The 20,087-nt window shown below is 41.4% G+C and overlaps 1 protein-coding gene across 4 annotated transcripts in view; it reads left to right on the forward strand.

Moving 5' to 3' along the window:
• Positions 1-20,087, forward strand: part of ITPK1 (inositol-tetrakisphosphate 1-kinase) — a 141,977-nt gene that overhangs the window by 64,347 nt on the left and 57,543 nt on the right. For all 4 annotated transcript variants that reach the window (XM_039712532.1, XM_039712530.1, XM_039712531.1 and 1 more), the window contains exons 4-5: positions 5,634-5,759; positions 13,547-13,664. In XM_039712532.1, the coding sequence (XP_039568466.1) occupies positions 5,634-5,759; positions 13,547-13,664 (244 nt within the window). The remainder of the gene's footprint in view (positions 1-5,633; positions 5,760-13,546; positions 13,665-20,087) is intronic.

A 20,087-nucleotide genomic window follows, 5' to 3' on the forward strand; every position in this document is an offset into this window, starting at 1 on the left:
TGAGAAGGCTTAGATTTCTGTTTTACCTTCTGCCTTCAGTTACCTCCTTTGGCTGAAAGTTTCATGAACATTTTCTACCTGCAGCATGACAGGCTGCTGTGAAGGGGTGTGCACTCCTGTACTAAGGATGCTCATCCTGGAACACTCCTGTCCTAGCAGCACATCAAATGAAAATATAACAAGAACTTAGAGCAGCATCCTGGTGAGTGGAGTTTGCTAATGGGTTGGAGAATGGGAGCAAAATGTTTGAAGAGTAGCTGTATGGGTCCTTATTTTTAATGAAAATATAATAAGATAAAAGCGAGGATTAAAAGAAATGTAGAGTCTACATTGCTCAGGGATATAGCAGTGGACATTACTCTCTGGTTCAGATAAAAGAACAGGTTGGTATTAAAACTTCATTTCATATGAATGCTAATCCAAAAACTATTTTGGAAGAAGAGCTTTAAAAAAAAAATTCAAAGTCACAAATCCTAATCAGGCGGATTCTGAAATACAGCTGATTATACCATGGACTGGAAACACTGAATAAAACAAAAAATACACAACTATTTTTAATCTTTATTATAAATTATATTTCTTTTCCCTAAATCCAGCATTTGTAGTTCTTTGGCTTGGTTTTTTTCCCCTGAGTGAACAAATCCAGATTTTCTCCACTTGGACATAGTTTTATTTTTAAACACAGCTTCCAGAAATGCATTTGTGTGGGATTGCAGTTGGGACCAGTGGAGAGCCATGGCACTCTGCCAGGCACTCACCCTGTCCCTGCAATACAGATGGATTGCCAGGGTTCTGGAGAAAAACAACCCCAAAACTTTAAACAAATTATGCTTAATGGAAATAAACATTTTTTGCCCTTCTCTATAATGATTTGGATAATGTGCTGGCTGTGTGTTCCTGGAGGACAGGGGGAGAGGAGGGCAGAGACAGAGCTCTGCGTGCCTGTAACTTGCTCTCCAGTGGATTCTCTGGGAAGCCTGTGGGAGAGACTGTCATTTCTAAGCTTGGAGTGTTTTATAACTTTCAGCTCATCCTTCTATTAAAAGGTGGGCAGGCTGGCTGCTGCCAGCTATGATAAGAGCATTTATCTACTGGTTGGTTTCTTCCATATATGGATTTGAAATACCAGGAAAGGCATACAGAAACATATAATCATTTAGGTTGGATCAAGTCCAGCTGTTAACCCAGCACTGCCAAGTCCACCAATAAACCAGATTCCCAAGTGCCACATTTACATGTCTTTTACACACCTCCAGGGATGGTGACTCTGGCACTTCCTGGGGTAACCTGTTCTAATGATTGACTTCTTTCAGTGAAGAAATTTTTCTTAATATCCAATCTAAATATCCCCTAGTGCAATTTTAGGACATTTTCCCATCTCTTATCACTTGTTACTTGGGAGAGCAGACCAACTCCTGTCTGGCTACAGCCCCCTTTCAGGTGGCTGAGAGCAATAGGGTCCCTTCTTAGCTTCCTTTTCTCTAGGCTAAACACCCCCTCAGCCACTCCTCATGAGAACCATGTTCTGGACCCTTCCCCAGCTCTATTGCCATTCTCTGGAAATGTTTCAACACCTCAATGACTTTCTTATAATGATGGGCCCAGAACTGAACACAGGATTTGAGGTGTGGCCTCACCAGTGCTGAGTACAGGGGGCAATCACTGCCCTAGTCCTGCAGGCCCTGCTATTGCTGACACAGGCCAGGATGGCACTGGCCTTCTTGGCCACCTGGGCACTGCTGGCTCATGTTCAGCTGCTGTCACATGGCACCCCGAGGTCTTTTTCACCAGGCAGCTTTCCAGCCACTCTGCCCCAGCCTGGGGGTTGTTGTGAGTGACCCCAGTGCAGGACCTGACACCTGACCTTTGCAGACCTCGTACAGTTGGGTCTCAGCCCATGGATCCAGCCTGTCCAGCTCCCCCTGCAGAGCCTTCCTGGCCTCCAGCAGACCAACACCTCTGCCCAGCTTGGTTTGAATTACAAACTCACTGAGGGTTCACTTGATGCCCATGTCCAGATCATTGTAATGACACTGAACAGCCCTGGCACCAGTACTGAGCCCTGGTGAACACCAGGGGCGACCAGTTGCCCGCTGGATTTAACTCCATTCACCACCACTCTCTGGGCCTGGCCATCCAGGCAGTATTTTACCCAGAGACAGTGCACCCGTCCATGTCAAATATAAGCCTTCTCTTCCATGTCATGCACCTGAGTTTTGCTGGGTTTTGGTGATAAGTGACAATGCCATGAAACCAATACCTCGTTGGGATTGTTTTTTTAACATAAAGAAGGGCAAGCAGAGTATGCTGCAGGCTAAAGCCTACCTCACAGAAGAAAAGGCAGCATAGATATATCTCTGGTTTTTCAAGCTGTTGCTGATAAATCTTTTCTCTCACTTCTGTTGCTATGGTGTAGGTTCTTTGCAATAACAAACCTTTGGGTGACCATGTTAAATGCAGAGATCATTCAGAGAGAAAGAGATGCTGAAAGGGGAGGGAAGTAGGAGGGCTCAAATTCCAGCTGATGACAAACAATGAATCAGTGTTTGTCTCAGCAGAGGGCCATCAGAAATTTTGCACTTTAGTTCTACTGACTTATTTTGGGGTCTGATACTCCACTTTGAAAAGGCTTCTTTTTACCTTCTTAAATCTTTTTTTTCCTTCTACTTCTACTTTTTTTCTTAGTGCATAAAAGGAAGGTGGATCTCTTCCAAATTCCACACCTTTTCCTTCTACTTTTACTTTTTTTTTCTTAGTGCATAAAAGGAAGGTGGATCTCTTCCAAATTCCACACAGCCCAGGAATATTTGCTTTCTACAGCATGGCTCTAAACACAGATAACTTATTCTTGCAAATGGTTTGATCCTCCAATCCACAAAATACTGGATCAAATTTTGAAGGTTTTTGTGGCTAAAATATACCTGCTGTCCTTTTTGAGGCAATTGAAGTGGTCACTGAACTTCCTTCCCGAGAAGCTGCTTTATCATGCTGTCGTTTCTCACATTGCTTTACTGGTGAGGGGGAAGCAAAACAGTGTTGGGGGGAGACTTTTTAATGCTTTCCAGGGTGCAAAGTATATGCATTTAGTTGTGTTCTCAAAGTATACCTGTTGTGTTTAGCTGGCACAACTGTTGTGAAGAAGTTATCTTGCCCAGATGCCTTATGCTTGTGGAAAACACTGTGCTGGAAATGCCTGGATTTGCCTTGAAGGCTTACTTCTATTCTTGGGTCAAGGCTGAAAGGGAGGACTGTTTTCTTGTTTTCTGAATGTTTCTGTGCAGATTGAGCTGAAAGTTCAGGAAGAATGTGGAGGGGTAACCAATCTCAAATGCTTACTTGCTTCTTACTGCTTTTCAAACTGCAAGTCCTGAAAATGGATTAATTCAGAATTTTGTACCTTGGCAACCGTGAACTTTCTGACCTAGTTAAATGGACCCTTTGTTTTGCTGTTTCCTTCCAGATGTGATAGGCAGATGGAAAAAAATCAGAAGCAGCAGTATAGCCATCTGAGATTTCTTTTAAGGATATTAACTGATTTTTCTGGAACTTGGTTGAAGAAGTTAATTATCTCCTTCTGTGTTCTTTAGCCAAGCTGCAGTTCCCTTCATTTTGCAGATTCTTAGGCTGTCCCCCAGCATTTGTGCTGCACTACTTGTGAGAGTGAAAATATGTCAAGACAGCCAGAATTTCTGTGGACTGCCTCACCTGACCACAGTTTACCCATCCCTGAGCATCCACACCAAGTCTGTCCTGCTGGTCTCGTGGCTTGTAGGGAGTGGCTGCCCACCTGTGAGCAGTGCCTGTGTTTGTCTGCTTGGAAGAGGGACACACACTGTGTTTGCCAGTTGTATTGGAATCTGCATAAGGACTTCAAAGGGCCCCAACCCGTAACTGTTGGTAGGAGCATATAGTAATGGGCAAGCAAAGGTGGTCTCTGAGGGAGGAATTGGCTTTCAACTTGCTTTTGTGCCATAGGTACCTTCAGTTATTGTGCTCAGGGAAGCCTGGCCCAGATAAGAGTGCCTACACAAGAAATGTAATTCAGCTCCGTGGATTGATTACATTAACAACTAGCAAACTAATATAAGGCTGATAGATCTCTGCTGGTTTAGTTTTCTTGGTTTGATCCTGTCTTATAGCTTTACCTTCTCTAATACCTTTACCTTCTCTACTCACTCCTTAATTCAAAGCAGGGCCATTTCTGTAGGGTGGGAAATTTATTAGGACAAAACTCAAGCTAATGAGACAGAAAACAGCAGCAGCAGCCCAGTACTCCTCTCCCTCCTGTGCCTCTCACACCCTTCTTCACCTGAGTTGAATAAAAAAGAAAGCAGCAGTAGAAAGGTTCATGCAGGTAAAATCAGATGCTAACTTTAGTGAGCACACATCCGTCTTTCCTCTCAAAGATGTTCCTGATTTGGCTTTACAAGGTTAAGTTGTCATTGATGCAGCAGGTCTCACAAGTGGGTGAATTGGCTCTCACAGCTTTTTGTGCTGTGAGCAGCCTGGTGTGTTGGCTAGAACATGAGCCAGGTGTGGCACTGACACTGAACTAATGGTAAATCTGGTGAGTAGCTTCATGGATTATCAAGTTCTGTGAGCATCTTAGGGGTCTGCAATACATCATCTTGATCAAAGCAGATTTGGCATTAAATCTAGTGTAAGTTGTTTAGGGCTTTGCCCAGTCAGGTATTAAAAATCTTGACAAATGGAGATCCTGCCACCTTTGTGGAACTCTGCTGTAACCAGACTGCCCTTGTGGTAGATTTTTTTGCCTGCTTTAGTTGTAATCTCCATAGTTTTGATTTATATCCTGATAAATCCAAGCCCTCACAATAACACTGGCTAGCTCTTAGGATCCTTGCATGCATCTCATAGAGGTCCAGTAAGCTTCTTTGCACTGATGTTTCATCCATGTTTTTCCAGTGCAGGTGGTTCCTCTGCTCTTGAACCCTGTTTTGATACTAGAACTAAGCCCTCTAACATGTTGCCACTGTTTTCATGCCTTCCTGTGCTGTCTGGAGCAGACTTTCTGCACACCTCACCCCAAATCTTTGTCTCCTACCCAGCTAACTGCCAAAGTCTGCTGTTGGGAGTTGTCTGGGAGGTGCACCCCTCCTTACCAGCTGTCTCAGTAGCAAATGAATTTCCACAGATCCTGACTCACTTGCTTTTCTGTTACCTTTATTCCTGTCCTGGGTGCTGTTTTGTGCAATCCCAGTGGGCACAGCAGAGCTTCCTTTTATTAGTGGTGCTAATCCTTGTTAGCTCATTCCTTTTGCATGTATGTGAATGTACCAGGAAGCTGTGTGAACATACCAGGAAACTGAGCTGAAGAGCCATGTGTTGGTTTAGGGTGGAGAAGCACAGGGAGATGTTTGGATAGAGGGTACTTGCTGATGACTTCGCTGTTTTTCATGAAATTAGAGTTACACTGCTGAGAAATAAGCATCTGAGTAAAGTTTTCTAACATTCAATGATGTGTAAAATCTCAGGGATTTGGATAACATACCAAAACAAAGGCACTGTGTAAAGTAAATGTCATCTGTGTGGCAGCAGTACCTTGGATGGTGGCAGGAGCAGGAGCTTGGATCCCCCATAAATTAATAAAACGTTTCTCTCTCGTTCTTTAGCTTGACCTCACCAAACCCATTGAAGATCAGGGTCCTTTGGATGTGATCATACATAAACTGACAGATGTAATCCTTGAAGCAGACCAGAATGACAGCCAGTCACTGGAGTTGGTTCACAGGTTCCAGGTAAGTGGTTCTTTCTGCACTTCAAGCAGGATGATGATTTTGGTGCAGCAAATTCAGTCTGATTACAGTGCAGTTCGTAGGGGTTTGATGAAAAGAGTTGTCTGGCACACTGCTGACTTGCTGCTGATAGCCCAGCAAAAGTGGTTTTGTCAGTTTAAAATGGACTTGAACCTTGGGAAGGTTTGTTTTGTATCAGTGTGGTTAGTTAGAACTGGTTTCCCACCAAATGTTCTTATGTCATTTCAAGAGTATTAGTGCTGCTCACAATGAGGAACATGTGTTTGCAGATCACTTTATGTGCATCCCTCCATGACAGAAGCCACTGAATTAGTTTAGTCTAGTTCTGTCAAGTCTTCCCAGTTCCTGGAATGCTAATTCCTGCAACATCAAGATTACTGTGAGTGACTCTGTCCTCTAGTGCTGAAAATCCTGTTATATTATTTTTTTTTCCCTCAAGTTTATGTTGAAGGTCAGAAATATGCAGGATGTAGTGGTACAGAGAACTGTTTTCCCCAAGAAAAAGTGTCTTAAAAGATTCTCTCCCAGTGCCCTCCAAACTTTTTTATTTTGGAAGGTAGTGGATGAGATACAGGGTAGGGCCCCTGTGAGCAGACATCTGAATGATATCCTCTCTCCAGTAAAGTAAGGACTTAAGCTTTTGCTTCTGCAGAAGACTGAGCTGTGCCACATCACTGGTATGCAGGAAGCTCTCACAGTAGTAAAACACATAACCAAGGACCAGTGATGCAGAGCACAGGCCTTTCTGTGTTGAATGTCAAATGTCAATCTGCCAAAATGTGTTTTTAGAGTGTACTCTCATGTAGTTTTGTATACAGGGCGGAAACCATCTGCAAACTGCTGCCTGTCTCCATCTGTTCTGTATTTTTAAGATATTAAAAATCACTAGAAATTAAGAGAAGCATATTCCATAAGAAAAAGAAATTGTAAGAGTACTTTTGTATAAAGTGTGTGATATAGGGTTGTTGTTTTGGGTTCTTAAAACTAAAAATCAATGAGCAGCTTAGAAAATGAAAAATGACCCCTTGCAAGAAAGCTGTTTGTATGAGTGAGGTGTTATATAAGCACTGTGGTATTTCTGGCACCTACACACAAGTGGAAATAGTGTGGTTCCCTTATTGTTGATTAAGTTGACTGAAAAAGTTGTGATGATCTTAACCAGACCAAACAGTGCAAAATTCATTATGCTTTTTTTCCTGCTATTGAATATAAATGTGACAGCAAGATGATACCTGGCAGCAGTCTTACTGTTGGCTCCATAAAGCAGTCTTCCAGGAAGCAGAGAGCAAGAGATCCTTGACCACAGGAGGAGGAATGATCTGCCAGACTACATTTATGACCTTTTTAAGAATAATTTTTTTTTTCAGATCTATGTTATAGAGGCCTTGACCATCTAATCTGCAAAGACCTAAAGAGGAAACTGGCTTCATGTTTACATGACTCTGTGTCCCTGCTCTCTGGAGTCTGTGATGAGCCCTTGTAGGGTCTGGCAGAGAGTGCTGATAGAACAGGAAGCCTTTTGGCATGCCATTTTCTGACTGTTTTCAATTGCCCTGGGAAAAAAATTACAGAAGAATGAAAATGGTATGGAGCAGTTGCCTGTTGACAGTGGCATTTTTAGCTCCAGAAGACCTTTAGGGCTGAGCTTTCTGAGGTCCTTGTGCTAGCTGGATGTGGTATGGACCACAGTTTCTCAGGAGAATGCTGGTGAGTGCAACTGTTCTCCACTGCACTGAAAATCAGTGATGAGTGGCTGGTGATCTCATCCAAAGCCAAAACAAAGACTGCATGCAGCACCTAGTACAGTGCACGAGATGAAAAGTGGAGAAATACTGTTATTTGCTTTTTAGGGCACTTAAATCCTTATTTTGGGGGATGACGATTATTTGTAGAGATGATGGTCAGTCTCCCTCCCTACTCACTTTAACACAGGGCTGGACTGATTAAACACAGGTAATTAGTTAACTGTGAAAATTGGTTATTGTCCTCAGTGGTTCCTTCTTGACCAGAAGTACGTGGAGGGAGGTCAGGTGAAGAGGCAGAGTCCCCAGGGTGCCATTCACTTACTGGTGCTACAGTTCCTGCCTTCTTGGTAAGGAAGAAAACCAACTACCCCAGTTCCTGCCTTCTAGACAAAGTATATAGCTCTGAAAATTGAGTATGTTTTGGCTCATGTAAGACTTTGGGGAATCTTTGTTAGGCTTTCATTAGAGCAAAATGCTCTCGGAGCAGCTCCCTGTCATAGCTTGAGTAGCTTCATTCATTGCAGCTTCATCTTGCATTCAAAATGATGGCTCAAGTGATGGAAAAATCAATAGGGTTATTAATTTGTCTTTCAAAGCTTTTTCTGAGCAGGTTCTCTTTGCATTAGCCTACTTAAAATGACAGATCAGACACAGATTTTATGCCTAGTCATTTGCTATGAGGTTGATGAAAATTTAAAATGTTTCCTCCTCTGCTGCCCTTCAACTCTTGACTCTTCCACTCTGGAGCTGTCCAGGATGGATTCTTCTAATCTTGATTGAGAAGCTTTCTTAGAAGGGCTTGGGTCTAAGAGGAAGGAAAATGAGGGAGATATTTTGGAATGGAAGGAGGAAGGGGACTTCTCAGCTGAGAAGAGGCAAGCAAAAAACCAAAGGAAACTATTATGTCTTAATCATTCTTTTCTAATTGGCGGGACAAGTAAATACAAAATTGAAATGGTCTATTTACACCTGAATTCACAGGCCAGTACCTGTGTTTTATACATTTGAAAAATAATGGTGTCTTAAATTATGGGAAGAACCTCGTAAACAGCAAAATTAACTAAAAATTTATAATTCATGTGCTAGGGGTTAGGATAGCTTCCTGTTGGTAGGATTTGCAAGATGAAGGAGCAAAGGATTTCTGAAAGCTACACAGGGCAGTTGAATACTCAGAAAGTTTCTTTGAGATATACAGAGAATAGAAATGTAACAGAGAAGATCCGTTCTCCCTTCCCCTTGCCACATCCCTCATTCCTCCTAACTGCTGCAGAAATCTCTTTTAGATTTAGAAACAAACAGTTTTGAGGTGAGCATCTATTGAAGACCCAATACACCTTCATCTTTCCTTTTGGAAAAGAGACCATAACAGTCTAGGACAACAAAATCTTTTCCTTGAAAAGAAACCATCCCAGCCTAAGATGACAAAAAAGAGCTTTTAAATCTAAATATGATGCAAGCGCTTTAGACAAGCTTGTGTTTACATCTCTTTCTCCCTTGGAAAATGTTGACATGTTTTTACAAGCAGTCATTGTCATGTTTCTGTATGTGGCAAAACACAAATCCAAATGGCATTATTGTTTCTTTTCCTTACTTGGTTTCTTTTGGAATATTTTTATGGAATTTTGTTTAATATTAAACAAAACATTATATAAGTTTTATTACTTAGTAATAAAAGCAAGTCAATGAATCAGTGAGTCTCTTATCATCTAATGACCTATTATTTGCAGTAGATACTGTATCAACTTTCTGTTAAAATATTAAAAAAAATCATTAGCTACCTTTTTGGGTAAAATGACAAGCAGCTCTATTCTCATTTATACACAGCCTTCTCAAGGAAAGTATTTTTTTAATTGCTGGATTATGTCCAGAGGTGTTTAATAGGGAACATGAAATATTTGTCTCTTTCTGATTTCAAGTTCCATTGCTGGCCTTCTGCCAGTAATGGGACTGGTACAAAGCATGACTTAACACCAGGCCTGGAATACAAACAAAGGAGGATCTGCTAAAATTCCTTGTTTGTTCTTGTTTGCTTTTATTATGTTAAAGATTAGAAAGAGGAAAATATAGATGTTGGCTGGGTCAGGCTGAACTGCAGCCCAAGGACAGAGCCATTTCAATCTATTGTTGGAAAGTCTAAATGTTTTCCACATTGTTGCCTGGGTGGTTGGACTCTGCTGTTGGATATCAGACTTCAGAAGATCCACCAAAGCAGAAAGCAGAGTTGTTTTGCAGGAAGGACAAGAGAAGACTTGGAAGGTTCAAAGTTGAAAGCGTGCTGTACTGAAGAGAGTACTGCCGTACTCTCTTGGCTTCAGTGTTTCTCTTTTCCTTCTTCAATTGCTTCAAGTTCATGTCTATAGTAGCTCGTCTGCTTTCAAAATAATTAGGCAGAAACCCTGCATGTTTATGCAGATCTGTGTTTCTGGTAGTGGAGTGTCTCTGTGCCGTGGGAAGAGTGCTGTTACATCAAGAGTTCTCCAGTCTCTTAAGTGATCTTCACAGGTCACTTAGTGGTGCTACACTTCTGCCTTCTTGGTAAGAAAGAAAACCAAACTACCCCAGTTCCTGCCTTCCAGACAAAGTATATGGCTTTGAAAACTGAGTGTGTTTGTAGTACATGATGTGTGCAGCAGTTTCTAGTAAAGAATCAGAGTTTATGAAAGGTTTCACATCAGCTACCATAATTGTTCCTGTGAAACTAACAAAATTGACTTTATTTATTGTAATTTCCTGTTGTAGACAATTGGTGTAAGGTTCAGATCTTTTAATTACTTATTTAAAGTAGTTTTCTGTGCATGGGTATTGAAACTTTCTTTTGCGTGTGTTGGTCACGTACTGGTGAGAGGTGTGGGAGACTGGGAAAGTGCTGGCAGCCTTAAGGCCCAAGGGGAAGCTGGAAACCCCTGCACAGCTTCAGCAGTTAATCTCTAGCTGTGTTCAAACAAAAAGGATACATATAAATATGCTGACCTTGTTCTGCATTGAGAGTTTCTTTGAAAAGAGGCAGTTTCTGGATTCAGTTAAAAGGAGAGATGTGTGGCCTGTCCCCAGATGGGCTCTAGGAGACACTTCAAGTTTGATGTCTTTCCTTAGATGACACAGATCTTCACTGCTCTGAGTTTTGCCATTCCTGTGCTTTCTGGCTGTCCAAGTTCCTAGGCCTGGAAATGGAGAAGAGTTGGAGAATAGTACCTGACATAGATTTAATGCTGAAAAATTTCCTTGTTTTGTAAAGAAAGCTAATCTGCTCAAAGCTCAAAAGCCTTTGTTGTGTGTTTGAAGGGTCTGTTGCCTTGTATTCAGTGCAGTTCTTCTTAACATTAATTTGTTAAAGTTCTCCAGACTCTAAATGGTTTATGGAAAACAGCTTCCATCTCCCGCATCTTCATCAGTTATTTCAAGTTTACTTTACTGAGCTTTTTGGAGTCTCCTTAAGGCAACAGGATGAGAAATAAGTCACTGGAAAGTCAGCTTAGATGCTTGTTTCTCTTGACATGTTGACTGGTGCAGAATGGCCTTGAGATTGTGCCTTATTCCTGGTAAACTTTGTTATGCTGTGGCAAGCTTAGTGCTTGGATGATATTTAAATACGGTTTAGGACTATTTCAACTAGAAATAAAGCACTATGAGGTTCCCTTACAGAAAGCATAAAAAAGCCAGACTCCTTCTGGAAATACTTAGAGTAACATGAGCCAAATTAACAAGTAGAATGCATGAGTCCTGGGGAAGCAAGGATAGTTCTCAATGCTGAGGTGAGCATCAGGAAGGTACACAAGGAGCTAAGAGATGTAAAAATAATTCCATCCTGAGAGGGCAGTAAAGGCAATGAAGTCCACAGGCAGGAGGAATGTATGTGTGAGGAGAAGGATCAGTAAATGCAGAGTAGGGCCTGGGCCAGGATGGAAGTCCAGGGAGCTTGAAGTCAAGGTGGAACCAGAAGCTGGTCGAGGCAGACGGGTGGTCACCACAGTGTAAAAGGAAGAACTCAAGAACTCATACACACATCAGAAGTGCTTGCTGTTGGAGCTCTGCTGAAGCCACCTTTCAGAGCTGTGACATGTTCAGTCTGGGTGCTGTGCTTGCCTCCTGCCCCATCAGGGTATGGGCTGTCTGTAAGGAGCTCCTTGTCTCAGTGTGCTGGGAAAGACACACAGTGTGGTAACTCCCTGTCTTTTAAATGGGGGGACTAAAAGTGCCTTGTTACACTCTGGAGATGTTGAGATACTCAAGCACAGTTTCACTATCAGCAAGTTCAAGCTGATGCCCTAATCACTGGATCATGCTAGCTCCACAGGGTGTGTTTTAGGTGCTGCATAAAAGGGCACATACACATAGACATGTGTGGGTGTTTAAGAGGCATTAGGTAATAAAATACTCTAGCTCTAAAATGAATAAAAATCTCATTTGTATTTGAAAGCTGATTGCTCTGCTTTAGACTCCGGAAGTACTAGGGGCAGAAGACTCATGAAAACTGTATGTTCTGGGGTTTAGTGGATGGAAATGAATCCCACTTTTGCTCCACTGAGCTGATGAGGCTTTTTATCCAGGCTGTACTGCAAGGGTGAGACAGCAACTGGGTCTGACAGTCTTGAAGACCAGCTATATGAAAGGCTGTCCCTTACTTTTCCCATGAGGCAACAAGGTTGAACGTATCTTTGGGGAATTCATTCTTTGTGTTCTGCAGGGATTACTAAATACGTCAGACTGAGGGGTGCCTCGTGCCCTGTGAAGGAAAGCTGCTTGTGTCTTGTGGGTGATGCAGTAGGTTCATTAGACCCCAATGCTGGATCCTCTTAGCCTCAAATGAATAATCTCCTTTCAGCAGCCATCAGTTCAGACTATGTAGTCACCAGGAAGCAGCAGTTTCCCAGTGCTGGGGTGGAGAAGTCTGCATCCCGATAGTATCTGGAGTGAAATCACTTTCTGGGAATAGATTACGCCATTCTTTTCTCTCCAGCAAAGTGCATCTCCTGAGGCCATCCTATAATACTCTGAAGTATCTTTTGTAGTATGTTTTCTTCTTTGAAGAAATCAACTTAAATAAAGTAGAACTTCATGGAAGTCTATTAATTGTAGGAGCTTTTGCATGAATGGATTTAAAGAAGTAAGTGGAAACATTAGGATGGCTGTGGGAAGTTGGGTGAAACAGAGATGCTGACTTTGGACATATTTGTCTGATTTTGAGCAGAGTAAGATGGATGAGTGTTTCCCACTGACTTTCTGGAGCCAGGTTGGGGCAATGATGAAGGAATTCAGCTTCTAAGAAACAGAAGGAAGTTTTGTTGGGTTTGCAGGGCCAATACCTGGCAACTGTGTCTGTGTTCCTGGCCAAGATGCAGTAGTGCACTCATGACCTCAGTGAACAGGGAATCGATTTCCCAAGATTAAGATCCGTGAGGTCATTAACTTTACTTTGTTCTTGTGGTCAGAAATGGAGAGTATGAGCATAGAGAAGTAGCAAGCAATGAAGATTCAGTGAAGTAGCAATCTCTTCAGCTCTGCCAAAAAAAATTTCAGCCCTTATCATTCAGCCCTTAACACTGTGTTCAGACCAGCTAGAAGACAGCAATAAAAACAACATAAAAGAACACAGATGTATTTCTGAGCCTAGTTCAGATAGTTGTGATGCAGTAATTGAATTAAAGGCTGACCCCAAGATAGCTGTGTGCCATCTTTCTTCTCCTAATGGCTTTTCTCGGTCCTGCTCTCAGTTCTTACTATGGCACTTTGCCACTGGCTCTCTTGTGAGCGAATGTGCTTGCAGCACAGGTTTTGCTACTGATAGAGTCTAGAGGAGGAATTTGCCATCTAAACCAGTTAGCTGTCACATTTGTGTTTGTTTCAAGTGTCAGTGTTTTGACTGTCTGGAGACTTTCTGCGTTGCCAAAGTCCATTTGGCTCCCCTTGAAGAGAAGCTGGAGTTTTAGCATTATATGTACTCTTCCCCATTATTTTCTCTTCTCATTATTTTTCTACACTCTTTAGCCAACCTAACGCCATTTTTTCCTCTATATTGTTTTGCAGGAGTACATTGATGCTCATCCAGAAACCATTATCCTCGACCCTCTCCCGGCTATTCGTACACTTCTGGATCGATCCAAGTCTTATGAGCTAATTCGGCGAATAGAGGCATACATGCAAGGTAGGCCAATATCTGTGCTCCCTGGAGGCTATTTTTGTGACTAGAGAAGAAAGCAGCTTCCTTCTGGAGGCTGGATGTGAAGTTTGAAGTGGTGGTTTTGTGCCCCTTGCATTGTCTCTCCATGGGAGCACAAACACTGAAGCATTCCTGTATCACAGAATTGCCCTCTGGAATCCTGTGCTGTTCTTTTTCCATATACACAAAGGAGGTTTGTAACTGATTAAAAATATGATGTGGATTTAATGGGGAGCATATTTACCACAGTGAGCACTCTCAGGAATCTTGTGCAAAACATTGTCTTCTTGTAGTGTGCTGGTAAATTGAAATGACTGTACAAACTCAGCAGCTTGTAGTAAGAATCCTGAAGGCTGAAATTTAGGGAGAAGAAAAAATTATTTTGTACAGGATCAAAAGAAATTAAAGTGTAAATAGAGCTAAAGTCTTTGAGAAGTACTATCGCACACACTAATTGCTGGGAGGAACATAAATGCATGTCTGGTGCTGGCTTGTTACCTGACATAAACTATTGCCCTTAATCGGTATGATTTGAGTTGTATTCCATGTTAGGAGTCATGCCTTTTCAACCTGAATAGTTCTGTTACCTTCTCATTTTAACCACTGCAGCTGTTGGGTTAAGTTAGTCTTTCATTCCCTTTTTACTTCTGCTAATGTAATGTTCTTGAAACATTTATTGGCTTTTGAATTTAAATCTAGAATAGCTCTGAAGTATCTCTTTAATATGTTAGATGACTGTAACGGGGGGAAATTGCATTTCTGAACTATGTTCTAATGGGATGTTATTGGAAATACCATTGACATTGTGTTATCACTATCTTGATGGGCAGGTAAGAAGCTCAGCAATTTTTATAGTTGTGGATTTATGGACATATTATTTGCATATAACCTGCCTGACCCCACTGGCACCATTCTTATGTAGAAATAAGATTAATAATTAACAGCACTCCTTCTTGTCTTTCGGAATCTCTTAGGGAGAAAATCCTCAATTAGTTTAGAATGTTTTGTTTTGGAGTGGCTACTGCTGTTTGTGAGTGGGAGAAAGGGGCTGAGGGAAACCTGTGCTCTGAGGGAGTGATTGGGATTTTGCTCTAACAGCAGAGAGATTCAGTAGAGTTTGGTTTTGTTCTTTTTTTTCTTACATTGCTATCAGTACTATTGTTCTATCAGTACTATCCCTACGAGAACAATGTGTTTGGGAGAGCATCCAGTTTTTGCAAGTAGTGTGTCTTCCGCATATTTCAGCCTGCTTTGGTCAAACTGATGAGAAAAAGAAATAAGTCCTTAAGGAGGAAAAAGAAAAAGGAAATTTGTATTCAGGTAAAACTGAAAATTCAAAAAGAAACTGTTAATAAAGTTGAGGAATGAAGTAAGGAATGCCATAAGCTATTGTCACTGGCTGCTGCAGTGTTTGGTAACCATTATTTCCCCTCCCCCTAGCACTTTCCTCCCCAGTCTTATTTCTGTCTCATAATCAGAAATATCATGACCAAGACCTTGAACCAACTCTGCATTTAGCAAGGGAAATCTCAGGAGACATGAATAATTGTCTAACTTCTTGTTCTGGCCTAAGTAGATCAGCCTCTGTATTCCTGCACAAAATGATCTGCAGTAAGAGAAAAGTTACATCACTCTAGGTTTTTCTCCCCTTCCTTGTTTTCACCTGCTAAGTTATGTTTTCTTTGTTGCAGCTACCATTTAATATCCCAAGGCCAGGAGCACTTAGAAAACCCAAACAAGAAGTAATACATCTGTGAATAGCATGCACTCTTAGGAGCCACATCTTTACTGTTCTGGAATTTCATTATGGAAGTAACTACTAAGAAAATAATATCCTAGTCTTTAGCTGTAACTAGAGAGCCTTTTTTTATCACAGGATACAAAATTAATGTGATGGGTTAAGTTCAGTGCAAGGGATTGTCTCTTTCTAGAGCCAGTTTTATAGGTAAGGAGAAGCCTTCTGCTATTCAAAGTATTTCAAAAGAAAATTCAGTTTTTATTTACAGATCAGTTTTGGATTTCAGTGATTATTGCCTCTACTTCAATTATGTTTTTAAGTAACTAAAATGAAGTATAGTCTTTATTTATGATCCTCAGTTTACACTTTATTTTAACCCTGTAGACCTTACGACAACTGTACAACTAAAGATTTGCACCAATTAGGTTAAAGAGAGGGTGACCATGTGCTCTGTTGATGTGACTGCATTCTGCAGCAGTAGGGCCTCACGGTCTATAAACAGTTTGTTTTAACTCTAATTATTTTTCAGATGTCGAAGTCACTGTCCTTTTGACAGAGAATTCTTTATGCTTCCTCAAAAAAGGGAATCCCTGTTTGAAGTGTCTAGACTGGGTGCATGGACATTGCTAGGCTTTCTGGAAGTCCTGTATCCTGCTCTTCGTGGAGTCAAGTGTCTGAGTGATAGGAACTTTGATCCAGCCTCCTGAGAATGGTTGCTGAGACACTTTGTGGCTGAGGCACTCCCTGTCTGCTACCAGTCTGTGGCTGCTAAAGAAACTGAGGTGGAGGAGAGCCGGTAACTGGGAGTTGTACCACTGGTGTGAGGGAGAGCCTGCGGTTCAACCAGGGCTTTCCATGTCCTAGTCTGACACAGCAACCACTCACTCCTTGTGGAAATAGAAGATTCACAGACTTCCTAATCACTGAAGTTGGAAAAGGCCTCTTGAGAACATACAGTCCAAGATCAAAGCAAGATCTCTAAAGCAGGTTTCTCAGGTCCATGACCAGGGTTTTTGTGTTTCTCCACAGATGGAGACTGCATAACCTCTCTGAGCAACCTGCTTCAGGATGTACCTTGAACCTGGTGTGCTAGCATGCTCCTAGCAGTGCTGAGGTGATTTGCAGGGACTGTTGCTTTATTTGGTATAGACAGTGATATCTCCTTGGAAGGAAGTAGGACTCTCTTCTAGGAAAAAAAAAATAGCTGTAAGAAATATTTTAACATTGATTTTAATGGATTCTATTTTGGAATCAATAGTCTGGCTGGAGCTGTGACTTCCTCTTTTTCCTGGTCTCTGTTATTTTGAGTTCAAGCTCTAAAAGAGCTAGTTATTCTGCAACCTGTGCTTCTGAATCTTTTTTAAAAAAGATTTGAAAAAATAAAGGTTGCATTCTAGCAAGTGTCCTGTATAGCTGCCAGGTATATGTTGAAATGAATCACTGAATAGATGGTTTTGGTGTCACAGTTGTTCTCTCAGCAGTATTGCTTTGTTTACTTATCTCTGAAGAATTGCTTCTTACATAAAAGTGCTCTTGATCAGTTTCAGTGATGTTTGGTGAAAGATTAGGAGCATTATTTAGTAAAAATTGCATTTTTAACAGGGTATTGTATGGTTGGAACTGTGTCAGCCTTTTTAAAGCTCCAACCTAATGAAAATAACTATTTTTTTTCATGCGTGTTGAAAAGTTGTGATCCTTCAGGTTTGAAATTCAAAATCTGACATTTAAAATGATGCTTGAGATGGTAATGGATGATCACTGTGACTGGGCACTAACTAAGCTTTTCATATTACATTTTTTGTTTAAAGATTGAAAGCTTTTGAAATTCCTTATGTATCTTACAAGTAATAATCCAAACTGAAGGAACTTAAACAAAAAGTGAAGTAAACATGCTACTCAGTCAGTGTGCTATCTAGTTAGTGTTCCCAGCTGCTGCTCAGCTTCCTCTTCTGTCTCAAGTGACTTACTGGTTTCTCTGATAACATTTGAACTTGCAGACCCTGAAGTTCATTTGTTTAACCACTTGCTTCTGGCTTTTTCTTCCACTGTTTTAAAATTTTGTTGTTCTTAAATTTAGCTATAAATCTAAGATTTATACGAACAATAGTCTTTGGAGACTGGAGCTCTCCTAGAAAAAGAGAACTCCTGCATGAGCCAAGCTGCAACTCCTTAATTTCTTTCTTCCTAGCAGTTGTCTTTGAAGTATGGGAGCTATTTCCTCAGGACACTCAAAACAGTATACAGCCCTTTAGCTTCAATATTTTCATCCTGGCATGTAATCAAAATTATTTTTGTTTGATTGTTTTCTATTATATGAGATGCAGTTGCTGCTGTATGTGCTTCTTTCTCATTTTGGGGGATATTACAGAACATATCACAGCATCCTTCTCTATTCCTTGGATTTCTTTTTATCAGATTCTGTCTGTCTTAGAAATACTCCTCTCACAGCTGCATGTGTCTTTTGTTACTAGGAGGCAAGCTCAGTATGATGAAATGAGTTGGGCTGGGGCTTGGGGTTTTCTGCTTGGTGCTGTTTCTGCCTTGCTGTGTGATTTTGGACATGGAATGTCACACCCCTGCATCCTGACACTCGTCTGCCTGCCAAGGTGCCACATTGTTTTGGGCAGAAACTCTTCTCCAGGTGTGCAAACAGTACTCCCATACAGCAAGTCTCTGTGCCAAGCAAGCTGTGGAAGTATTGTTCTAACAGAAAGTGTGCCCCTGTTGTTGAGTAGAAAATTGCATCTGCAATTCACCACCAAAGCAGATAGTCAGGGCTGGGTTTTTTGGACATTATGGAGCGTGTACATTGCTGGAGCAGTGCATACTTAGAACTTCTCAAAATCAGGCCACCCAGTTAAAAGTGCATGAAAATAGCTGTATATACATAGCTTTAGGCATTCACCTTTTGAAACTGTAGCCTCTTTTTGCTGTGACCTACTTTTCAGAGCTGTTTTGGTCAGAGGGGAGAGAAGAATAGTCACACAGGTCAACTTCAGACACCTCTTATTTTTATTTGAAGCTCCTATTAAATTGAAGCCAGATTTTTCTTTTCACTTTAATGCCTCTTAATCACCCACCTGGCACTCACTTCTTTATGTAGGGACATATAAGTAAGGTATCTTTAGTTAGAGGGCATATTTCAGCTACTGTAAATAACCACACCAGTTTTTGGGTGCAGAACCCTGCCTTGTTGATTGTATGCTCCCCTTCCACCAAGAACACTGGTAGATAGATGTCTTATTAGCTCACTCAAAATGTGTGGTGTATGTTCACTCACTGGATTTTAATTTCTGTCTGAAAACCAGTACACCCGTATGGAAGGAAGGAGTTGGAATGGAATTGATACTCTCTGTGGCTGTAAACAGTTTCTCCAAATGCCTCAGCTCACAGCACTGTTGCATGTGGCAGTCTCTGTACCCAGCTGCCAGCACTTGGTAGACCTGGGTCCTGCTCTGTGAAACTGGAAGCACACTGGGATATTTGCCCCAGGGAAGTGTCACCTGCCATCTTTCTCATAAAAGCACATTCATTCATCCAGGAGCAGGATAACAAAGAGACATCAGCATGTTGATGTTATGATAACAAGCCCTGGCTTTGAAATTTAAACTAGACAGCTGCTTCCAAAGGACTAATCCTGTCCTGAGAGAGGTGGCAGGAAAGGAAAGTGGGAAGCCCCAAAAGAAACCTGGAATCTTCTGTCTTGTACCATGTCTTGCTATTGTTAAAGCAGTTTACAAAAGGATTTTCCTGGGTAAGACTGTTGAAAGTTAGCCATTTCATTTTCAGAAAATATGAACAGACTCTCCATTCACTTCCTGCTTCTCCTCTCCCCCTTCAGATTTTCATTATTCTGAGCTGTGATCTCGGTCCCAGCATAGGTAGGAGGGAGCTGGGGGTATCTGTGGCTGTGATGGGCACAGTCCCTGTTCTCCCAGCCAGGAGTGGCAGTCAGCCAGCCTGCTGCCACTGGCCTCCTGAGATCCATCAGCTTGGGGCTGTTCAAGTGACTCTGCAGGCCAGCAGGCACAAAGCCCAGAGAATAATACAGAAAACATTTTTATTGTTTTGTCTCACAGTGTGCCAGTCAGAGCTCCTTGAGCCAACAAACAATCTTCATTTTGGATCCTAGTAGTCTTAATGACCACTGAGCTTTCAAAATAAGCCTGCCTGTAAAGTTCAGATGTTATTTTTGGGTGCACTCTTTAAATCTCATGTGCTTTTTTGACCAGATATGAGGAATCTGCATCCCACTTTCATTCTCTTTTGCTTATCTGAATCAGAAAAGATACAAGGTAGCCCTTTTATCCATTTATTACATACCAGTGTTGAAAACTTTTGTTTACATCTACATGCATAATTTCAAAGCATTTTTCTACTTGATAAAGCTGCAAAAGTGAAAAGGTTTATGTCTATTTAAGTGACAGCTTCTATGAATTTTGTGTTAAGGGCTTGGGTGGATCTGAACATTGACTGAATCTGCATTTTATAGGGTAAAAAAATAAGCCATGACTGCACTCTGTGGTCATAGGGCATTCCTAAGACATCTCCAGTTTTGATTTTATGAACAGAACACTGATTAATGCTTGAGGATTATTGTCTCTCTAAAATTAGGAAAAGAGGAGCAGGGATTCTTCTTGTCATGATGAAGTCTTTACTGAATAAACTAG

This window comes from Passer montanus, unplaced genomic scaffold (genome assembly GCF_014805655.1).
Source record: "Passer montanus isolate IOZ18808 unplaced genomic scaffold, ASM1480565v1 scaffold27, whole genome shotgun sequence".
Taxonomy (NCBI): Eukaryota; Metazoa; Chordata; class Aves; order Passeriformes; family Passeridae; genus Passer; species Passer montanus.